At 35.3% G+C, this 21,954-nt stretch overlaps 1 protein-coding gene across 3 annotated transcripts in view; it reads right to left on the minus strand.

The window, feature by feature from the left end:
* Nucleotides 1-21,954, minus strand: part of dsb (scavenger receptor class B member debris buster) — a 187,517-nt gene that overhangs the window by 16,576 nt on the left and 148,987 nt on the right. For all 3 annotated transcript variants that reach the window (XM_073980876.1, XM_073980877.1, XM_073980878.1), the window contains 2 exons: nucleotides 13,465-13,556; nucleotides 13,204-13,361 (listed from right to left, as the gene is read on the minus strand). In XM_073980876.1, the coding sequence (XP_073836977.1) occupies nucleotides 13,204-13,361; nucleotides 13,465-13,556 (250 nt within the window). The remainder of the gene's footprint in view (nucleotides 1-13,203; nucleotides 13,362-13,464; nucleotides 13,557-21,954) is intronic.

The following is a 21,954-nucleotide window of genomic DNA, read 5'->3' on the forward strand; positions in this document are numbered from 1 at the left end:
TAAAAAAAATCTGAGATGCTATTGACGCACATTAGGACGGGGCGATTTGTGTGGAAGGAAAAAAGCTTGATGGGCTCTTCGCGTTCCTGGGATTGAACTGAACAAAAAAGTCCACTAGACAATAGGTCTACGATGAAAATCGAGCCTCCCGATTTTGACTTTATGTTTTTTATCCACGTTTTTTTGACATTTTGGCATATAAAAGCAAAACCATTGAGATTTTCGATCCAACACAATGACAAAAACTGTAGCCAAGACAGTAATTAAGTAATTAAGACAGTAATTAAGGTACAAAACTTTCGGAAAATGTCGATAAATGGCACTATGTTACAAAAGTTGACCAGAAAAATATTCAAGCGTTCTGATGCAAAATTCTATCGTGTTGGGATCCATGGACAACGAAAATGCCTTTGGTTCGTTTGGGTCACTTCGTTTAATTTTTCATAACGGTAAAAGTAGTGAAAATCTTTTGGAATTTAAACGGGCATCTCTTCTTTTTTCACAATGGATTTAATAAAATAATAACTTGTTCAAAAGATATTATTCACCCCTTTAAAAGGAAGAAGGATCAATAGAAACCCGTTTTACCGTTATAAAAAAATAAAACAAAGTGACCCAAACGAACTAAAGGCATTTTCGTTGTCCATGGATCCCAACACGATGGCATTTTGCATCAGAACGCTTGAATATTTTTCTGGTCAACTTTTGTAGCACAGTGCCATTTATCGACATTTTCCGAAAAGTTTGCACCTTCTCAAGGCAAAAACGGCCTGAAGGAGCATTTCAATGCTTTTGTGATGTGTTAGAGAGTTCTTAATTACTTGGCTACAATATTTACACAACATAACAACAAAACATTGTTCCACAACATCCAATACGGGACAAGGGAGACTTCTCTCATATCAATGAGTGCACCCCGATTCATATTTAGCTCAATGATATGGGACCTACTGTTTATCGCCGAGTCCGAACGGCGTGTCTTAAGACACCACTTGTGGAGAAGTTTTTCAAGGCTGAAATACTCAGAAAATGTCGCCAACATTACTGAGGGGTATTTTGCCACCGTTGAAAAATGTTTGATGTTGCCTGGCCGGGGAATCGAACCCCCGACCTTCTGCGTGCAAGGCGGGCGTGCATACCATTGCACCACGGTGGCACCCAATATTTACACCCCCAGCATTTATGCTAACGAAGGTATATCCACTTTCATATGGGCAAAATGTGCCCCATCGAGATAATGGTTTAAGACCCCAAGAATGTTTGGACAAAATCCGTTTCAGATAATTTGGAGTCGATTTAGCAATGTTCGTCCGTCTGTCTGGCTGGCTGGTGCGCACGAAAACTCTCGAAAGGATGAACCGATTTGGTCCAAAATTTGGCTTTCGTAATATTTTGTCCAAACTTAGTTTAAGTTCGAAGATGGGTTATATCAGTCCACTCCGTCCGGTACCTCCTCCACAAAAGTTCGAAAATGTTCGGAAAATTTGTGCGCACGATGACTCTTGAAGGGAGTAACCGATTTTGTCCATACATTGTACATCGTGAAATTTCTAGCAGACATAAATGAGGTTTCAATATGGACTCAATCGGTCCACGCCTTCGGGTGCTTCCCACACAAAATTTCGGAAAAGTTCAGTTTAGGACCTGCTCTCGAATAGCTTCGATTTTTGTTGTAACTACTTGTATTTACTGGCTTCTATACGACGGTTCAAGTTTCATCAGCGGCAAAACCATACTCCTGAGAAAATAGCCCGAAATGTTCAAAAAAAAAACCCCTATGGCACCGTGTGTAGTGGTAGGAGCGCAAGATAACTCACGAACGGATCTGCGGATTCGGTCTAAAATTTGACCTTCATAATATTTTGTCCAAACATAGTTTATGTTCGAAGATAAGCCATATCGGTACCTCCTCTGCCAAATAACAGTACCACTCGATATCAGTTGTGTGATTCTTTAACTCATTTTGCGATTACGGACCAAAATTATGAATGAAAACCTTAAAAAACTGTTGACTGTACTTATGTTATCGGTTGGCCTTAGCGACTACTTGCCGAAAAATTTCGTTAGTTACCGAAATCATAAATATTTCAAGACTTGTGTCTTATTGGGCTATAAGGTCCTTTTTGTCAATGAAAAATAAATAAAAATTACTTATTTCATTATTTTATCCTAAAAATAAAATAAACATTAAAAGATCCGAAAGGTCGATAAAGCTTTACAAAATATCAATATTTCAATTTTGCTGTTTTTGTTTTTATTCTTAAGTTCTTATCTACCTTTCGGCCAAATTGGATGTTTAGGATTCTCAGCGAATCAACTATAATTTGACATTTAAGGTTCCTAGTGACCAAAAAACTTATATTTCAATAATTATGGACATAGATCTATGTTTTTATATAGCTACCATAAATCGGTACAATTTTTAACCGAACTAGCTGTAATTTGACGTTTGGTGTTCTCAATGGTCACGAAACTTCTTTACTAATTCATGATATTCGCTATTTAGAGAATTTTACTTAAAAGTTTTAACCGAACTTGCTATAATTTGACATTTGAGGTTCCCAGTGGTCACGAAACTTCTCCACTAAAAATGTTTTGGTATAGCCCCCATAGAACGATACCTCCCGATTTTCGCTATTTTGAAAATTGTAGCTGTATTTCTTGACCGAAGTTGAAGTTCCTATTGGTTACAACACTTCTCCACCAATAGTTGTCAATATAGGTCCATCTTTTGGTATAGGCCCCATATAACGATAGATCCACAATTTGATATAACTCCTATAAAAAGGTATCTCCTGATTGAACGCACATAATTAAATTTGTCATTCCGTTTGTAACACATCAGCATAAAATTTAAGTCGAATAGCCATGTCCATTTGTCCGTTCGTCCGTCCGTTGAAATCAAAATACAGCTTGCAATTTTTAAGATAGAGCTTTATAATTTGGACCATACCGGTCCTCGTTTTGATACAGCCCCCATAGAACGGTGCCACACGAATATCGGTATTTGCCTCATTATCCCACCGAAATGGTTGAAATTTGGTATTTAGTGTTCATTGGTGGTACAACACATTTCACCAGTAATTTGTTAGTATAGGTCCACGACTTCATATAGTCCCCATAGAACGGTACCTCTCAATTTTCGGTATTTTGAAGGCTGTGGCTCAAAATCCAACCGAAACGGTTCAAGTTTCGTATTTAGTTATCGTTAGTTGTGTAAAACTTTCTATCTGAAAATGTTCGATATAGGTCCACGTCTTCATATAGCCTCCATACAAGGATATCTCCCGATTTTCGGTGATTTAAAGGTTTTAGCCTCATTATCCCACCGAAACGGGGAAACGATGTATTTGGTGTTCGGCTGTAGATGATTGGGAAGACGATGTGTTTGGTGTTCGCTGCAGATGATCGGGAAGACGATGAGTTCGGCTGTTGATGTTCGGGAACACGTTGGGTTCGGCTGTTGATGTTCGGGAACACGGCGTTCGGGTGTTAGTCTAGGACTACGGTCTAGTTTCTACAGTGTACTACTATTACTCAAACAGTGGAACAGATGACTCGAAGGCCCTGTAGAACTGAAAAACCCGAAGGTCCAGTGCCGAATGGAACAGATGACCCGAAGGCCCTGTAGAACTGAAAAACCCGAAGGTCCAGTGCCGAATGGAACATATGACCCGAAGGCCCTGTAGAACTGAAAACACGAAGGTCCAGTGCCGAATGGAACAGATGACCCGAAGGCCCACTGCAATTTATTAGCCACCACAATTTAATGGGTAGCTTCCAAAAAGTATTCCCAACTCGGTAACACCAAGGTGTAGGTTGGCGGATTTAGAACAGCCTTTAGTTCCAACCCGTGTAGCTAACTCCCCGCAGTAGCCAGCTCGCCACCAGCAACCAACTCTGAAATATATGAGTGACTCGAGGCATGAAGTGAATTCGAATTATTCGCCCTAAGCACTGACTATGATTGTTGCAAAAATACACTGGAGTTAAATTTACCAGTGTGTAGACTGTTATACCACTAGTGTCAGGTAGAGACAATGTGTGGTGGAGTGTTTGCCCATGACTGTAAGGGGTTTCTTGGTAGTAGTTGTTGTATTATGTACGTGATCATATTGTCACGTTACAATTGTTCAACCGAAATCATTGAAATTTGGTATTTGGTCTTCGATGGAGTTACAAACCTTACCTCCAGAAATTTCTCGGTACAAGTCAACGTTTTACAGCCTCCATGGAACGGTATTCCTGATTTTCGTTATTTTGAAAGTTTTGGCCACATTATTCTACCGGAGTAATTGCAATTTGATATTTAGTCTTTGGTAAAGGTAAAGAACAGTATTCCAGATATTAAACATCCCTTGCAAAAAATCAGACAGTATAGGTCCACGATTTGATATAGTCCTCATATAAGGGTGGACCCCATTTGATAGTTTTTTTTTGAAATGTTTCCCTATCCCTGTTTAAGTCTAGACGATATTGCCCAATTTTGCCGAATTTAACGCCGTTCTTACTTTTTATCTTTCGGTCTTAAACAGTTTTACGGATCATCATAAAACTATTGTAATTCGGCTAATTCAAAAGTGAAAGTATAGATTCCAACAACTGCACATCATGGAAGTACAGAAATGAAGTCTTAAATCGTAGAGAATTCATTTTCGGATGTAGTAGACAAAGAAGCTGATAGGATGGCACAAGATATTGTTACCCTAATTAACCGTCAAATTTCATTTTTCTCAACACTAATTCTCACCATCTCCTAGGATTTTTATAGAAAGATGACATTAGCTTGTCGCATTTTTCGATTGCCGCCAGAAATCACAAAATATTTGGCAATTTATAATGGATGGACACATATATATAGAGATCGGTATACCAAAAGGGGTATCCAGGGTATTTCCACAAAATGACTCAGTTGCTTGTCATACTTCTCATTTACATACATACATCTAAATTCCCATAGTCATTATGGCAAACGTTACTAAGATTGTAAGCGTCACTATCAACCAGTATGTATGTGTGTGGCAGATGCGCATGCGCTCATCACCATTTATTTAAATGGCTTAATAAAAATTGTATTAAATCACTCAAGTACATTGTGATGAGCCCAAGCGTAAGCCCTGATGACACACGGCGTTTCCCAGTGTGTTTGTTAACGTTTTTATGATTAACTATCTTTAAACGTTTTTTTTTTTGGTTTTTGTTCAAATCATTGTGGCGGCGTTTAAACCGTTTGTGGTTCATAACTCAGTTTAACTATTTAAACACACCTTCATTGTGGGTTAAATGTTTGTCTGTCTTTGCTTGTTGGCGCTATTGTTTAAAATGTTTGTACTCTGGTTTTTTGTGGCTAATTTATGCTCGCCAACAAGAGAAAGAAAAACAAAAAAAAAAAAACTTGAAAAATTTTATGTGTAAACTTACTAACAATAGTTTTTTGTTTTGGGTAATTTGAGAGTGCTCGCGTATTTTTAACACCTTTTGTTTTCAAATAAATATTGTTTAAATATTTAATGGTCAAAATGTCACATTAATATTATTATTGGCTATGATGACTGATTGTCTGTCCTGCTTTTTGTTTTAGGAATTTTTTAAGAATTTTTCTGATAATTAATTATACAAAAACTTGCTAAAATGAATGACGTCAAATTGGTGGGAATTATTCCCAATGATGTTTGGTTAGAAGAAATTTATTTGACGTATATTCTAATTTGGTTATTAGTAAGACAATTTAAGAAATGTACACCATTATCATATTTATTTTATTTTTAATTTTTTGTTAGTCCCGGTCCATACTAGAGCGATTTTATTGAAATAATTTCATGAAATTATGTTTCTTAGATCGAGTTCTCCACTCCAGCAATTTCATACGATTACTTTAGTATGGAACTCGATCTTAGAACACCTAATTTCATGAAATTTCTTCAATGAAATCGGTCGTGTGGACCGGGCTATATGATCATCGGCTTTTCTTAACCAAATCGTAATATTATGTGGCTTTACGTTTTAAAACGCTTATACAAGGAGGAAAAAAACGCCTCTCTAACATATGTCCCAAACATTTTTTGCAGCAAAAATATATTTGTTTGCAATCAGTCCCAAACATAACATATGTTTGGATTCTGCAAACAAATATATGTTTGGGTGCAAACAAATTATACATTTGTTTGGGTGCAAACAAATACAAACCCAAAAGCCACAAAAAAACCAACACATGCACCAGTGGGTGCTTTCTGAGAGCAAGGGAGCGTAAATTTCAATGTAAATCACATTGAAATGTATGCTCACCTGCTCTCAGTAACCGCTTACTGGCTATCTCAAGCATATACACAAATTTATAAATTGTGGTGGTTTATTGAAAAAAATCAAAAGCAACAACAGACTCAACAGGGGTAAATGTCAAAAATGACTATGAAAACGCGACAAAATTGAATAGTTGTCAATGAAAATTTTCTGAGCGACATTTTTGCAGAACATTTCGAAGCTGAAAAACGTCATCTTGTGGCAATTTTATAGCGGCTCTTAAAATAAAGGACGAAAAGGACATTGAAGGAAGCAAGTTAGAAGGTCGAAGTGCTCTACGAAAATAATCCTCATTCGATTTGACTGAAGAAATGTCATCTCAAATATGAGCTAAAACAACAGTGAACAAAGATATAACGCTAATTCCTGACGGCTTACAGCGTCTCTAGCAAAAACTTCATCACGCGGAAGTTCGACTTACGGCGAATCTGTCCTTCGGGGTTCTTAATATATGCACCAAGGCATTTCTTCCCCAAGATGAATTGTACGTGCCCCAGACTTTTACCTCCATTTTGTTGCACAATGTTATAAAATGTATTGGACATTTAATTTACTAAAAATCACAATTTCTTTAAGAAAAGACAAAACACTGATTTATTCACTCACTTTACCGTCTTTACTCAACGATTGTATTTAGAGGACTGAAGCAAAAAGAACAACATAATTAATACCATTTTTATCTTTTTCTCTTCGCTTGCTACGTTGGTTATTGCTTCTCCTATCACACCACCAGTTCTTTAATATAAAACAGCATTCCGCAGCCGCGAGAGCCCTGTTGTTACTCTTTTTGACAAAAATCCTCTCTCCACCAATAAAAATATTTTCTAACACAAAAAATATGTTGGTACCCAGAAAATAAAATTGAGACATGTTACAAACATATATTTGTTTGGAAACAAACAAATTATGTTTGGATCCAAACATATATTTGTTTGCAATCAGTCCCTGATTCGCAAATACTTGTTTGAATCCAAACATATTTCTAACATATATTTTTCTTTGTGTACCCATCCAATGGGCCATGTGGTAAAGATTGATTCAGAGAATACTTTGCCCACCTTGAATGTAATCCACAAATACTAATGATCACTTAGGCTGTTTTATTGTAAATTTTTTTTTTTAATTTGTTTTAATGAAATGCTGTTGCTGTTGTTGCTGTTTGTTAAATCCGCTTAACCTTTAGCCCTTTTTGAGTTTGAATATCAGGTAGTTCTTAATGAGATTGTAATTTTAAATTGTTAATCGGCTTTTAAACATAGTTCAACGTAATTCGTTGACACATTAAAATATAAGATTTATGGACAATGTTACTATAATTAACATTTAATCGTTCATAAATTTAATTTTACAAATCCTATAAAGCCAATCAAAAATTACACTGTGCTACAGTGAAAATTTGCAGGGGTTCTGATGCATAAATTCGGTTTTGTGGGAGTCCATGGAAGACGAAAATACCCTTTGGTTTCTTTGGGTCACTTCGTTTTTTGATTTTATAACGGTAAATGTAGTGAAAAACGGGGTTTATTGGATTTTCAACATTAAACGGACATAACTTCTTTTTTCTACAATGGGAATTTACAGCTTATTTTTTATTTAAAAGGTACAAATCATGGCTTTCGAAGAAGCAATAATTTTTAAAAATCGGGTAACAAATGGTTAAGTTATAGTGATTTAAGTGTGACAAAAACGCATTAAAAAACAGGAAAATGTTTTTCCTGGTGCTCTAGGCTGCGTAGAAGACATCAAAATGTGTAAGTATTTGCTTTTATCAAAAGGAAAATTTAGTTAGCTTTACAAAATGGGGAAAACTAATACAATCGTATGATTGTATTTTGAATTTGTCTAGTTAACAATTACGCACAAGGTACCGAATTTATGCATCAGAACCCCTGCAAAAAAATGTTGTCCACTTTTGTAGCACGGTGTTATTAATGGATATTATTTATAAATAATTTATGTATTTATGCAGATATTAAAGGGAAATACAGCAATACAATTTTTAATTATTCAAAACTAGTTGAAAGTCGATAATATAATTTATTGTTTATATTAAAAGTGTAATCAAATTAAATAACAATTGTGTGGAAAATTCTAATAAGTTATAAATTCGCTATAGAATTAATAAATTGCTACTAAAAATAAATATTAGAACGGAAAATTTTAATATTGAATTTGAGATTATTTTTCTCAGATAATATTGCTTCAAATAAAATATTCGAACCTTTCTAAAAATACAATAACAAATAACAACGGTGTTAAGTTCGGCCGGGAAAAACTTTGTATGCCCCCCACAGTGAACTGTATTGGAAAAGTCAAATATCTTAACTGATGAAAATCACATTATATCACAGGCCCGAGCACTGTGGGACAGAATACCGATCTAGTGCGCTAAAAAATCGATTATTGCATGTTTGTTCATAACTATGATAATAATAGCCTTAGATTGAACATTTTACTTCATTTATTGAGATATTTGGTAAATTTTTACTTTTTAATATTTGTTGATACATATAGCCCGCTTTGAACTGCACCTCCCGATTTTGGAAATTTTGAGTATTTTAGATACATTATCCAACTGAAATAGCTGATATTTGGCATATAATCTTCTTTGGGGGTATAATATAGTCTGAGAGAGAATTATCGGAATAGGTTCACTTTTTGATATAGCCCCCATTGGATGGTTCCGCCCGATTTTGGTACTTTTGAAGATTTTAGCCACATTAACCAAGTGAAAAGCTGAAATTTGGCATTTAGACTTCGTTGGGAGTATAAAATATTCCGATAGAAAATGTTCGATACAGGTCCACGTTTTCATATAGCCACCATAAAACTGTACTGCCCGAGTTTTTGTATTTTTTAGATTCAGCACCTCCTTAATTCATTCCTACATGTACTGCGACATAGAAAATTTCATTACAAGCGGTTCGTTAGTTTTCGAGATAGAACATTTAAAAAGTGGCAGTGTTCGGGACTACGGGCTCCAATTAAGAACGTTATAACATGAGCATGGGTCTTGAAAAAAAATTTACGAGCCGATGCGTCCATAACTTTAGTAAATATAGCGATTTTAAAACAAAATATTAGTGTTATGTAGCCTATTTGCACCGGGGGCCATCCCTGTACATTCCCTGAACATTTATATCGATTCAGTAGTTTTGTAGATGTAACATATTAAAAAAAAGTAGACGTGGTCAATTTTTCTTTCCGTAAATACCTTAGTTGGACTATGACGAACAAACAATTATCGAAATCGGTCCAGCCATTCTCAACTGATGCAATGACCACAACACTCAATTCGAAAATTCGAAAATTTTACGAATGCGGTAGAAAAATGTCATAAGAAACTTCAAAATAACGAAAATCGGAAGGTACGCCTATATGGGAACTATATGAAAACGTGGACCTGAATGTCTTATACCCCCATCGAATATAAAGTAACAAATTTCATCTATTTTCGGCAACCTTCAAAATGTCAAAAATCGGGATGGCCCGTTCTATGGGGCGTTAATCTATGCCAACATATTTCGGGAGGAAAGTGTTATAACCCCAACGAAGACTAAATACCAAATTTAAGCCTTCCAAAGACCGAAAATCGGAAGGTACCGTTACACAAATTTTAGATGGAAACATTTATACTCCCAACGGAGGCTAAAACTCAAATTTCAGCTATTTCGGTTGGATATTGAGGGCACAAATTTTAAAATATCGAAAATCGGGAGGTAACCTTCAATAATGGGCTACATAAAAACGTTGCATACTGGTCCCAACCTGCGACAAAAATCGAAAAATCGATATCAGCAATTCTCTGCGACAATTCAGCAAATTGTCTCTAAACATATCATATTTTAATATATCCCCTACCATGAAATATTCTGACCTCAAATGGAATAATTTGTTTCCTTTCCTGTCCACGATGTCAGTCGGAGACGTCTTTTGACCACGAAGAGATCCAAATAGCAAATTCGAACCGAAAATGTAGATAAAAACATCAAAATAACTGAAATAGGGAGGTACCGTAATATGTGGGCTACACCGAAACCTGGAGTTGAGACCACAATTTTTGGCGCAGAAGGTTTTTGATCACTGAGAACTCCAAATGGCAAATTGCAACCAATTCGGGCCGAAAATGTCGATAAAATCTTCAAAATACCTGAAAGCGGGAGGTACGTAATATGAGGGCTATACTGAAACCTGGACCTCAGACCACAATTTTTGGCGCAGAAGTTTTTTGACCATTGGGAACCCCAAATACCAAAGTACTGCCAATTAGCGACGAAATTGTAGATAAAAGCTTCAAAATACCTGAAATCGGGTGGTACCGCTACATGGGGGCTATAGGAAAAAGTGGACCCATATTGAAGATTTTTTGGCTAAAATATTTTTTCTTGTTTTTAGCATATACTGAAAAAATCAGATTGATCCGACGATTATAAATATTTTTGTCGCACCTTCCCATACAAGTGCGACCACTGTGCGTTGGCTTATACTGATAATTTTTTTTTTGGGGTAAACCACCTCATCGAAGTCTATAAACAAATTTCATCTATTTCGGTTTGATAATGCAGCTACCAATGCGGATCAAAGCTTCCAAAAAAGGATAAACTTGTGTGGATTGCACCGATCAAAAGGCCACTTAAATTCCACTTATATAATGACAAACGACGGAACCTGGTTGAAAAATTCTATTGAATCTCTTGAAATTTTTTTTAGGATGCACATCCCCTGTTGTACAGAAAGAACCATTGAAAAAATAAAATTAACATGGAAGACATTAAGTCTGCGTAAAGTCAGCTTCTCTTCCTAAAAATCTCCGGGGCCGATGGTATATTACCCAAAAATAGTGCGCACAGGACTAAGGATATGACTTTTTGAAATTTTTTCACAAAAATGATATCCTGTAGTGAGAATGAATGAACTTTTGCCTATTAATGCCTAAAATGACATTCATTCCATTTTATTATAAAAAAAGGTTCCGCACAAAACACTTTGAAAAAATTTTATTTTGAAAAAATTCTATGAAATGAAAAAAATCTCAAAAAACAACTTCCTATTGCACGAATGAATGGCCTTTTGCCTATTAATGACGAAAATAACTTTTTTTTTTGAAAATTTTGCCTTTTTAGGCGAAGATCATTTTTAGTATTAATTTTTAAATTATTTCTCGTTGGAAATCGAGCTTAATGATCAATAATGCATCTGAAAAAGGAAAGCCGACGACTCGAACCCACATACCCACCACTATGTGACATGGCATGTTTCGCCTTTGGTAAAGAAGGCTCCTCAGACATATCGGAAGTGGGACGGCTTCGCTATCATCTAACTTTTACTCTTACAATGCTGAATGTTTTTTTTTCAGTCATTGTATGGCTTTCATGACAAACGCTTAGCGTAGTCATTGAAAGTTATGAGTTAAAAATCGCTCCGGAAATTTTTATTTTTTGATTTTTCTCATCTATGGACATTGTATTTTCAAAATCGCATCTATGAACATTGTAGTTTCAGAATCCGCACCTTCCATTTAAAGTTAGTTAAGGCGAACCGTGCCTGACATTGTTTTGTCGAAGGTCATTCGTTTCAAGAAATTCGATAGTGTGACCAAGGACTTTATAAGGAGGCGATACACTCAATGCCTAGTCCCAATTTCAACTTCTATGTCTCAAAAATGGTAAAACCTTGGAGAAGCTGTGAAAATTCTCTAGAAGATTGACCTCTTCTAGAGAATTTTCACAGCTACGACATTTTTTCTAATCCCATTTCGATAGGACTTGCGGGTTCCAAGCAAAATCGTTAAAAACTAAAAAAACCCTAAAAATGTGAACTTTGATCGCGATTTATTTGAAAATCGCTCCGGGAATTTTTTGTTTTTTGATTTTTCTCATTGTAGTTTCAGAATCCGCAAAAACTTTCCAGGTGTAAGCATCTTCCATTTAAATTATGTTCAGGCGCACCGTGTGTACAGTATCTCCGCCTGGGAAGTCGTCCGTGTACACTAGATGGTTTTAACTCAAAGGGAAAAATCGATGTCGAATTTTTTTATGCGGCACCCCCTAAAGTGTTTAGTTTTGTTAGATTTTAAGATTGCCAAAGTTTGAGCACAATCGGAAATAGTAGTTCTTACATGGATCCTGGGCCATAAGGGGTTTATTGGTAACGAAAAATCAGATGAACTACCCAGAGTAGGATGCTCCTCTATCAACAGAAGTAAATAAAGGTGAAGTTCAAGAAACAGAGATCAGATGGGACTGATCTACATATCGATCTATACTTTGAATAACATACAGACAGAAAATGTTTTCTTATTTCAAGAATTACAACCGCACCATATATTTTTAAATTTATTTGTTATTCTACCATCCAATTTATACATTGAAATTGTTTTACATTTTACTTGCTATTTCATCACATTACTGATCTAAATATTGTATTGGCTAATTGAGATTAAGTAAGTGCTACAATCGTAAAATTGCTTAGTTGGGAACTTGTGTTTGATAAATTGGACATTCGCATTATGGAGGGTCATAACCCGTAGTTTATTTAGCTAGTAATTTTGCTAACGGAGTGGAAAACAATTCAATGGAAATGCTTATTAATGACAAAATAAAGAAAGCAATTACTTTGTTTTTGTTTTCTTCTTTTTTAATTATTCGTAAACAATAATTAAAATGTGTATTTAAAAATAAAATTGAAGCATTTAAATATTTAATTCTAAATTGAAACTCATTGTGATGTCAGATAGAATTTTTTTGACATCATTAAAAAAGATGTAGTGTGGGAAATGGTTGGGAAAGCAATTAATACAGAAACATTCTGGAAACCAATTTAGCAATCTACCTACTACCTACTTTGCTACAAAAACTAGAGTTTTCCACTTTTGGACTTTGTCTACATCAAGAACTCACTCACCTATAAACAAAAGGTCCAACCTCTTGCAGCTTTGGTTTCTCGCCACTTAAAAAACCCTCCGGATTTGTGACATTATAAATATAGACTTTAGTCAGCCGTATAACGCCTGGTCTCTGCCAATAGTGATAACTGAGCGTATCATTCCACAGCCTTAAATTCTGCAATGACAGTAAAACGTAAAATGAAATAATTATGTGAAGTACGAGGAGAAGAGGAAGAAGAAATGAAAATAAATGGAAATTATTTTTATTGGTCATTTACCTTTAATATGAAGTAATCTAACCATGGTATTGTTGTTAATAGAATGCCTAAAATTAATGTTATTATACCAATAATTATCACAGCTAGTCTATCTGAAATGAAAAGAATTGAAGAATAATTTTCATTAGTTGTGTGAAATAAATCAAATCATTAAAATTTTGTAAATTTGTATGTTTTGATGTTAAAACTGCTTTACATAATAATAATAAAATTTTCTAAAAAAGAATTTTTGTTCTTTAGATCGCTAAATTAATTTTAAGGAACATTAGTCTCCCGATGACAGGAGATCATTGCGAGAATAGTTAAACCATCTAATTGACTTTTACATGGACAAACTCAAGGATCTATACTGGGGAGTACGTAAAAAACTCGGTCAGGTATAAAGCCCTAATAGCGCATTTTCCACGTGCATTCACAGAAGGAAGATGGTGTGACTTCTATCATATAAAGTAGTGTAGCTGGATTTTATATTTAGTTCATTGATATCTGAGCCGAGTCAAAACGAATCGTGGTAATACTGGGAATATTCAGGAAATGTAAACCAACATCACGCTGAGCAGTTAAATTGAGTAGCCAACAGTGCATGTAAAACAATGTCATACGGAGAAACCCAAAATTAGTAATCATATCGACGCCTCCAAACAATAGTATGCTAAGTCGACTTAGCATGTTTTCAAGTTCTTTACATTTTTATATTTAACGTCCTTTAACTTAAATTCTGTCAAATTTTGGTAATGATCGGACAATCCGAACAGAAGTTATAAACAAATATTTATTTTGCATAGTACTGAAGGTCAAAGAAATTTCCAAACTTTTAGAGCTTGTCCTGCAAAACTCGCTTTTCAGAATTAGCAAACTATTATTTGGAGGTGTCGAACGTCCTTTAACTTAAATTCTGTCTAATTTTGGTAATGATCGGTCAATCCGAACAGAAGTTATAAACAAATATTGACTTAGCATAGTACTGAAGTTCAAAAAAATTTCCAAACTTTGAGAGCTTCTCCTGCAAAACTCACTTTTTAGACTTAGCATACTATTATTTGGAGGTGTCGATATGTAGATACAAGTGGGTGACGAAGGGGATGAAATATACCAACCTGGCATACAGGAAATACTATGGATAGGAAAAGTGTCACAACAACACCTAACTCATGAATTTAGTTGGTCGGATTTTAAATTTTTTTGAGTTTTTGGGCCAATTTCCATAGATGTATGGATTAGTCCCGAAAAATGTACTGTCTTAACTAGAACCGCATACACAACATGTTGTCAAAAATGTAAAAAAAAGATCCCAGACGAGTACTTAAACTGCACTCTTTTCAAACTTTGTATGGGTATGGTCAATATTCGGACATAATTCGAAGTACAACGTTTGGACTCAATCGGTTTCTCCCTTCTCTTACGTACTACCCAGTTAAGTTGGTACCTTGGGCAGGCTTTTTATAGCAAGAAGAACTTTTTGGAAAAAATTTAAAAACGATCTGAGACGAGCTGAAAACTTTTACTTTTCCCAATTTTTTGTTGGAGGTACCCGAAGGAGCGTAGTCCATATTCCAACGTGATACATTATGAAATAATATGATGCGAAAGTTTGCACCAAGCCATTTTAATTGGTGCCGTCAAGGTTTCATGGAGCTTTTAGACCAAAATTGTGCGCTCGTGTAAGGGACCGCAAGGACAACCTAATGAAAACAAGTTTGAAAGCGATCCGAGAGAAGCTCTTGAACTTCATTTTTTCCGAATTTTGAGTGCGAGTGCGGACCGCTACAGTCCATATTCGACCCTGGAACTAATGGTATCATATGCAAAGTTATGACCCATTCGGCTACTCCCTTCGAGAGTTATCGTGCGTCCCATTTTAGCGAAAAGTTGTGAATTTTTCTGGGGGAGGAACCGGAAGGAGTGGACCGATATGGCCCGTCTTCGATCTTAAACTATGCTTGGACAAAATATTACGAATGCCAAATTTTAAACAGATCGATTGCTACATTCGAGAGTTATCGTGCCCACCAGCCAGCAGACAGACAAGGCAAAACCTATTATATCGATGACGCACATTTTTGGTCCTCTCAGAGTGTATATACCCTCTTTAGCCTAAAGGCTGAGGATACAAAGAGAGAAGTAGAAAAGCAGGAGTGTGAAAAAATCGAGATGTACATAAGACAGAATGAAGTCCGAAAATTCTACCAAAAAGGGAAAAATCGAACTGATGACTTTTGTACAGGCTAATCCTCCTCTAGAAACGATCAACATAATCTGGTAACCGACGAAGATAGTGTGATTATGATATGGAAAGAACATTTTTCCAAACTGTTAATATCCAAAAGACGACGAAGGTGCTACAGATCTGAACTCAGAAGATGGTATTGAGTGTACACCACGCAGAAGAATAATAAGGCCGCGGGAGCAGATGGCTTACCATGAAGAATGTGTACCCGACGATAAAACCTTGTGTTCTAACAATATTCTGTTCCGTATATCATATAAGATAATGTCTGGTATATTGTGTGGACGACTATATGGACGACGATACAACGGTTGCGTTGGCCATGTCAAAAAATGAGCGATGATGGACCCATTGAAAAGACGTGTAAATATGGAAATGTAATGCAGCAAATCGAGAGTTCGGCTTATAGGCCCAATGTTGTGTAGAGGACCACCTAAGTAAGTAAGCATTTTTTGTTTGGAGACGCTTTGTGGGAGGAAGATGTTGAAAAATCTTCAATGAAAGGAATGCATTGCAAAAGGCTTTATAAAAATCTATTAGGGGAAGAAGTCGTTTTTTAATGCTCTATTCGAACAATTAAAAAAGTATCAGTCGGCTTGACCGTCAGAGATACAGTCTGTCGCAAAAGTTAGTATACACCGTTGAAACCAAATTGTATTAGGGATAAATATTACTATAACTTATTGAAAACAACAAACAATTAGTTTTATTTGATAGACAAGAAGGTTGTCTTCCGTAATAACAATTAAAAGTGCGCAATATTTGCATACATTAGCAAATGTACGGTTCGAATCCTAAAAAGACCAAAATTTATGTCGCAAAAGTTAGTATACAAAGGAGAATCCCCGTGGAACTGTTTAAAAAATTCTTGAGGTTCTCCTACTGTTTATTATTGGTGGGAATGTAAAAAGGGACAAAATTTGTGAGAAAATTAACTGAAAAGGAAAGTCCTTATGTGTAAGGATTAAGGATTATTACATGTTTCAAAGGGACAAAGGCCTCAAAAGTATGGGTTTCCTTCAAAAAATTCCCGTTTTTTCAAACAGGACAAGTCGAAACTCGATCAAGATCACCCCATATTGAAACTTTAGAGCTTTTCTGAGCATTTAATGGCTTTAGAATTCATAAACAGGACATAATACACGGAATTTTGTCGCTACAGTTGTTGTATTTGTAGATGACCAATTTTTGTGGATTTTACGATCCAATGTACGTTGGACTTGTCAATATAAGTACTATAACTGCCATTAAAACCAATTAATATACTCTTTATGATCTTAAGTACAGATTTAGTTTCATTTTGTTCAAAAATATCAAGAATTTTTTAAACAGTTCCACGGGGATTCTCCGTTGTATACTAACTTTTGCGATATAAATTTTGGTCTTTTTTGGATTCGAACCGTACATTTGCTAATGTAAGCAAATATTGCGCACTTTTAATTGTTATTACCAAAGATGACCTTCGTGTCTCTCAAATAAAACTAATTGTTTGTTGTTTTCCATAAGTTATTGTGCTTTTTATACCTAATACATTTTGGTTTCAACGGTGTATACTAACTTTTGCGACAGACTGTATACCCTCTGCCTCGGACCTAAGAAAAGACGTAACACACAATGTACAACGTTTGGACCAAATCAGTTTTTTACCTTCGAGGGTCATCGTACGTACTACCCAGTCTAGTTGGTGCCGACAGGCATTTTAGGAGCTTTTGGGTGATTGTCTCAGGACTTGCCCTTGAAAAAAAATGTAACGTTGTAATGGGGAAAGCGAATGCGAGTTATTACAACAAAAACCAAAGGGATTCGAAGTACAAATTTTGGACCAATTCGGCTGATCCGTTCGGGAGTTATCGTGTGCTCCAGCCAATACACATGGTGCCATAGGGGTTTTTACAGCTTTCGTACCATTTTCTCAGGAAGCATAAACTTGCCCCTACAAAAAAGTGTGCTGTCGTAATGGGGGCAGCAAATACAAGTTTTTACAAAAAGAATCAAAACGATTCGAGAGCAGGCCCTAAACTGAACTTTTCCCAAATTTGGTGTGAAAGGTATTCGAAGGAGTGATCCTATGTAGTCCATAGTCGAACCTGATCTATGTCCCGTAGAGATATTACGATATGAAAAGTATGAAAAGTATCCTGAGCACAATTTTAGCGATAAATTTTGAACTTTTGTAGGGAAGATACTTGAGGGAGTGTACCGATGAGGTATCACGGTGCTCTTGAAGCAAATTTAAATGGAAGGTGCTTTTAAGTAAATCGCGTTTCAAATTGACATTTAGAGGGTTTTTTTAGGTTTTCACGATTTTGCTTGGTAACCGCAAGTCCTATCGAAATGGGAATGAAGAAAATGTTGTGGCTATGAAAATTCTCTACAAGATTGGTTGACTGATATTTTCCTAGGCTTTACAATTTTTGAGATGTAGAGGTTCAGATCAAACTTTCAGATTTTTTCTTAGTATATCTTCGAACTTTAGCTAAGTTTGTACAAACTATTATGAACGTAAAAGTTTGGACCGAATCGACTGATTCGTTCGAGAGTTATCATGCGCTCCAGCCACTACACATGGTGCTATAGGGGTTTTTTATAATTTTCGGGCTATTTTCTCAGGAAGTATGGACTTGCCCCTAAAAAACTTATATCGTCGTAATGGGGGTAGCAAATACATGTTGGTATAGCAAAAATCAAAGCGATTTGAGAGCAGGTCCTAAGCTGAACATTTCCGAAATTTTGTGTAGGAGGTTCCCGAAGGAGCTGACATATATAGTCCATATTCGAACTTGATCTATGTCTGGTAGAAATATTACAATGTGCAAAGTATTGACTAAATCGGTTATTGCCTTCGAGAGTTATCCTTTACTCCATTTTACAGAACATTTTTGAACTCCTGTGGGGGAGTTACCCGAAGGAGTGGACCGATATGGCCAAAATATTACGAACTTCAAAATTTGGTTCGAATCGGTCTTTCCGTTCGAGGGTTATCTTGCGCACCAGCCAGACAGACGGACGGATATTGCTATATCGACTCCAAATTGTCTGAAACGGACTTCGTCCAAACATACTTGAGGTCTAAAACCATCCATTCGATGAGGCACATTTTACTCGGGTTACTACAAATGCTGAGGGTATAAAAACACCTTGGGAAAAAAGCTTTGTAATGGTGTTCTAGAGGAAGAACGTATTGTAAGGACTTCCATAGGAAGAACGTCTTGTAAAAATTTTGCTATAGGAAGAACACCTTGTCAACGAAGAAGGCCTTATAAAGGTCTTCTATGAAAAGAAGACTTTGTAAGGATCTTCTATGGGATAAGAACTTGTAAAGGAGATAAACAAATTTCGGAAGTTGTCAACGTAAATTTGTGGACGTTTGTGGGTCTAATTAATCCTCTTACGCCGTGTACCTTAAAACTAATAATAACAATCTTTCTAATATTGAAAGACTAGCACTTAGGTTGGGTTTTGGGGCTATTATCAAGAGAAGTTTAAAGAGTAAAAAATACCGTTGTAAAGAAAACCACAAAGGCAACTAAAAACTTTAGTGCGCGAAATAATGACACGATAATCAAATCTGATGAAAATATATGTGGAAGCAATATGTAAATCGGAACCCATTATAATATAATTTGGCAAACTTATTTCTAGAACGATTTTCATGACATTTTCCATATATCATCAAATTTGATAGAATTTGTGTGTTTGGTAAATTAAATCGACCCAAAATATCCAAATCTGAACCGATTTTTATATAATTTGGCAAACGTACTTCCACTTCGAATTTCGTCACACATTTCCAATTTGTACCAAATAGCTAAAATCGGGCGAAAATATATATATGGGAGCTGTATCCAAATCCGATTTCACTACATTTCAATATAATTTAGTAAGCGTTTTTATAGATCAAATTCCTATACACATTACAACTTTCAACAAAATTGCATAGACATTGCGTGTTTGGTGTACAATTACTATATCCAAATCTGAGCCGATGCTTACCCAAATAAATTACCGTTCGTCTTTTGGCCAAAAAACAATTTATCTTCCCCAATTTGTATGCGAATCAGACTATAAATACAACTTTTACTTTGTTTACAAAAGTACATGGACACACGGACGGACACACAGACGGATATTCGTAAAGCAAATATGGGTGTATTTCGTTTCCTTTTGAATGTTACAAACTAATGCCCAAATACATAATACCCCTTAACACAGTGTGGTGTATTGATATTCAAAATTAAGAGCTATAACAATCTCTAAATAATGATTATTTTTATTATTGTAAAATGTTTGTTAGTAATTGATAATTGTAGTTCTAAAACATAGATATATGAGACATTTCTTTCATTCATGCATACCATAATTGCAAACACGTATTGACTTCCTTTTCGCCGAAATCTTTGTAAACAGAACATAGGACTTTTCACACAGCTGACACTTGAATATATCCGAACAAATAATATCTTTAAATGGTAAACTATTGGCATCATCATTTGTATAATATTTTCGCCAATCCGGCATATATACAAAATATTTAATAAACGATCGCATTTCATTCGAATTTTTAATTCACTTTTTGTGTACATCATTTTAAACGTTTTGTTCTTTTCATATCTTAAAATTAAAACAATAATTTTGCGTTTCTTTTTCTCCCGCCGAAACGTTTCTGGTTTCTTGAATAATTATCACAAAAAATTGTTTGACACTACACGCAACCACCATCGCCGACGACCGACATGTTATCCGATAGTTGTTATATTTAATTTTGCCACACTTTTCATTTAACTCTTGGCATTTCCGTATTGTATTGCTGAGGTTGTAAGGTGGTCAATAGTGGAGAAATATACCTTATGTATGTAATACTGATAAACATACAGTAGTGGATAAAATAATAGAAATGGGGGTACTTTAATATAGGTATTTTGTAAAAGAATGTTTCCCAATAGAACCATTATTTCAAATGTTACTGAAATTGAAATGGGAAATTACATTCCTTTAAAGGCATTTCATGTGACGGCATACATATACATACATATGTATAGCAATATTATTGCAATTTTTTCCTATAAAGTATTTTACTGCTAATATTTTTCACCGGACTGCATATATTGTAAACTCTGTGTTGTATGGAAAAAATGTTTGCGTCTGCACCTGTCTGTTTGTATATTTTGCGAACACTGTCTAAATTGCAAAAATTTTAGGCTATATAGACAATAAAAGCCCTCTATGATATGTGTATTGACACTAATGAGGAACTTGTGGCCATACCTGAGAAATCCTACTGATATGCAATAAGTTGCTGTTGGAGGAAAAGTCTTTGCAAAGAGAACTGAACTATCGAAACAAATTGTTACTCGAAGCAACAACACAAAAGGCTCGTCGAACAAGATACCAAAATGATGTCAATGATGCTGAGGAAATTGATGATGAATATGTGTCGTCATAATTATAATATTTATATACATATTTTTTGAAATATCTATTACTTTCCTTTCTTATGTTAAAGTCATACTATTCTGATTTTTCATCATTTAAAAATTATTTACAAAATATTAAAAATACTCGATTGAATTGTCTATCTGGCGTAAAATTTTGTGGAAAACCAATAAAATTAACTTCATTTTATAGATTACAAAAGTGTTCGATTGCTTCATTCGTGTCTTTTATTGAAGACATGTTTGTGGAAGAGATCCATGCATATTCGTTGGGGACGCCAATGTAGATTTATTAGATCCACATGTTTCAAATGTGTTGCTAAATATGTTAGCCACTTATAACTATAAAAATTGTCATACCCTAGTAACGCGACCAATAAGTGGTACATCTATTGATCATGCCTACATAAACTTTCATGGAATTTCTGCGATTGTTTCTACTGAGTGTTGTTTATCTGATCACAAAATCGTGCATTTATCTGTTCGAACTGCGATGGAGGACAGAATAGTTAGTATTGAACATTCTTCATTTATAGATCAGCAAGAGTTAGTTCGCCAGATTGAAAGAGAGTTACCACTGTTGAATATGACTGGTGATCCTTCAGTTGACATGTATTCTTTGGTCAGTCTAATTCAACAATGTACGGATAATTCCACAGTTACTAAGACTTACACTGGTAGAAGGAAATATGATATTACTCCTTGGATAAACTGTAACTTAAGAAAATTGATTAATTATAAAGAAAAACTACTAAAGTCAAGAAGGAAAAATAGAGGCAACTACTTAATAGAAAAACAACTGAAATGCATAAGTAGAATAATAAAGCTTGC

Source organism: Musca autumnalis, unplaced genomic scaffold (assembly GCF_047663935.1).
Source record: "Musca autumnalis isolate F117 unplaced genomic scaffold, ASM4766393v1 scaffold_4, whole genome shotgun sequence".
NCBI classification, from domain to species: Eukaryota; Metazoa; Arthropoda; class Insecta; order Diptera; family Muscidae; genus Musca; species Musca autumnalis.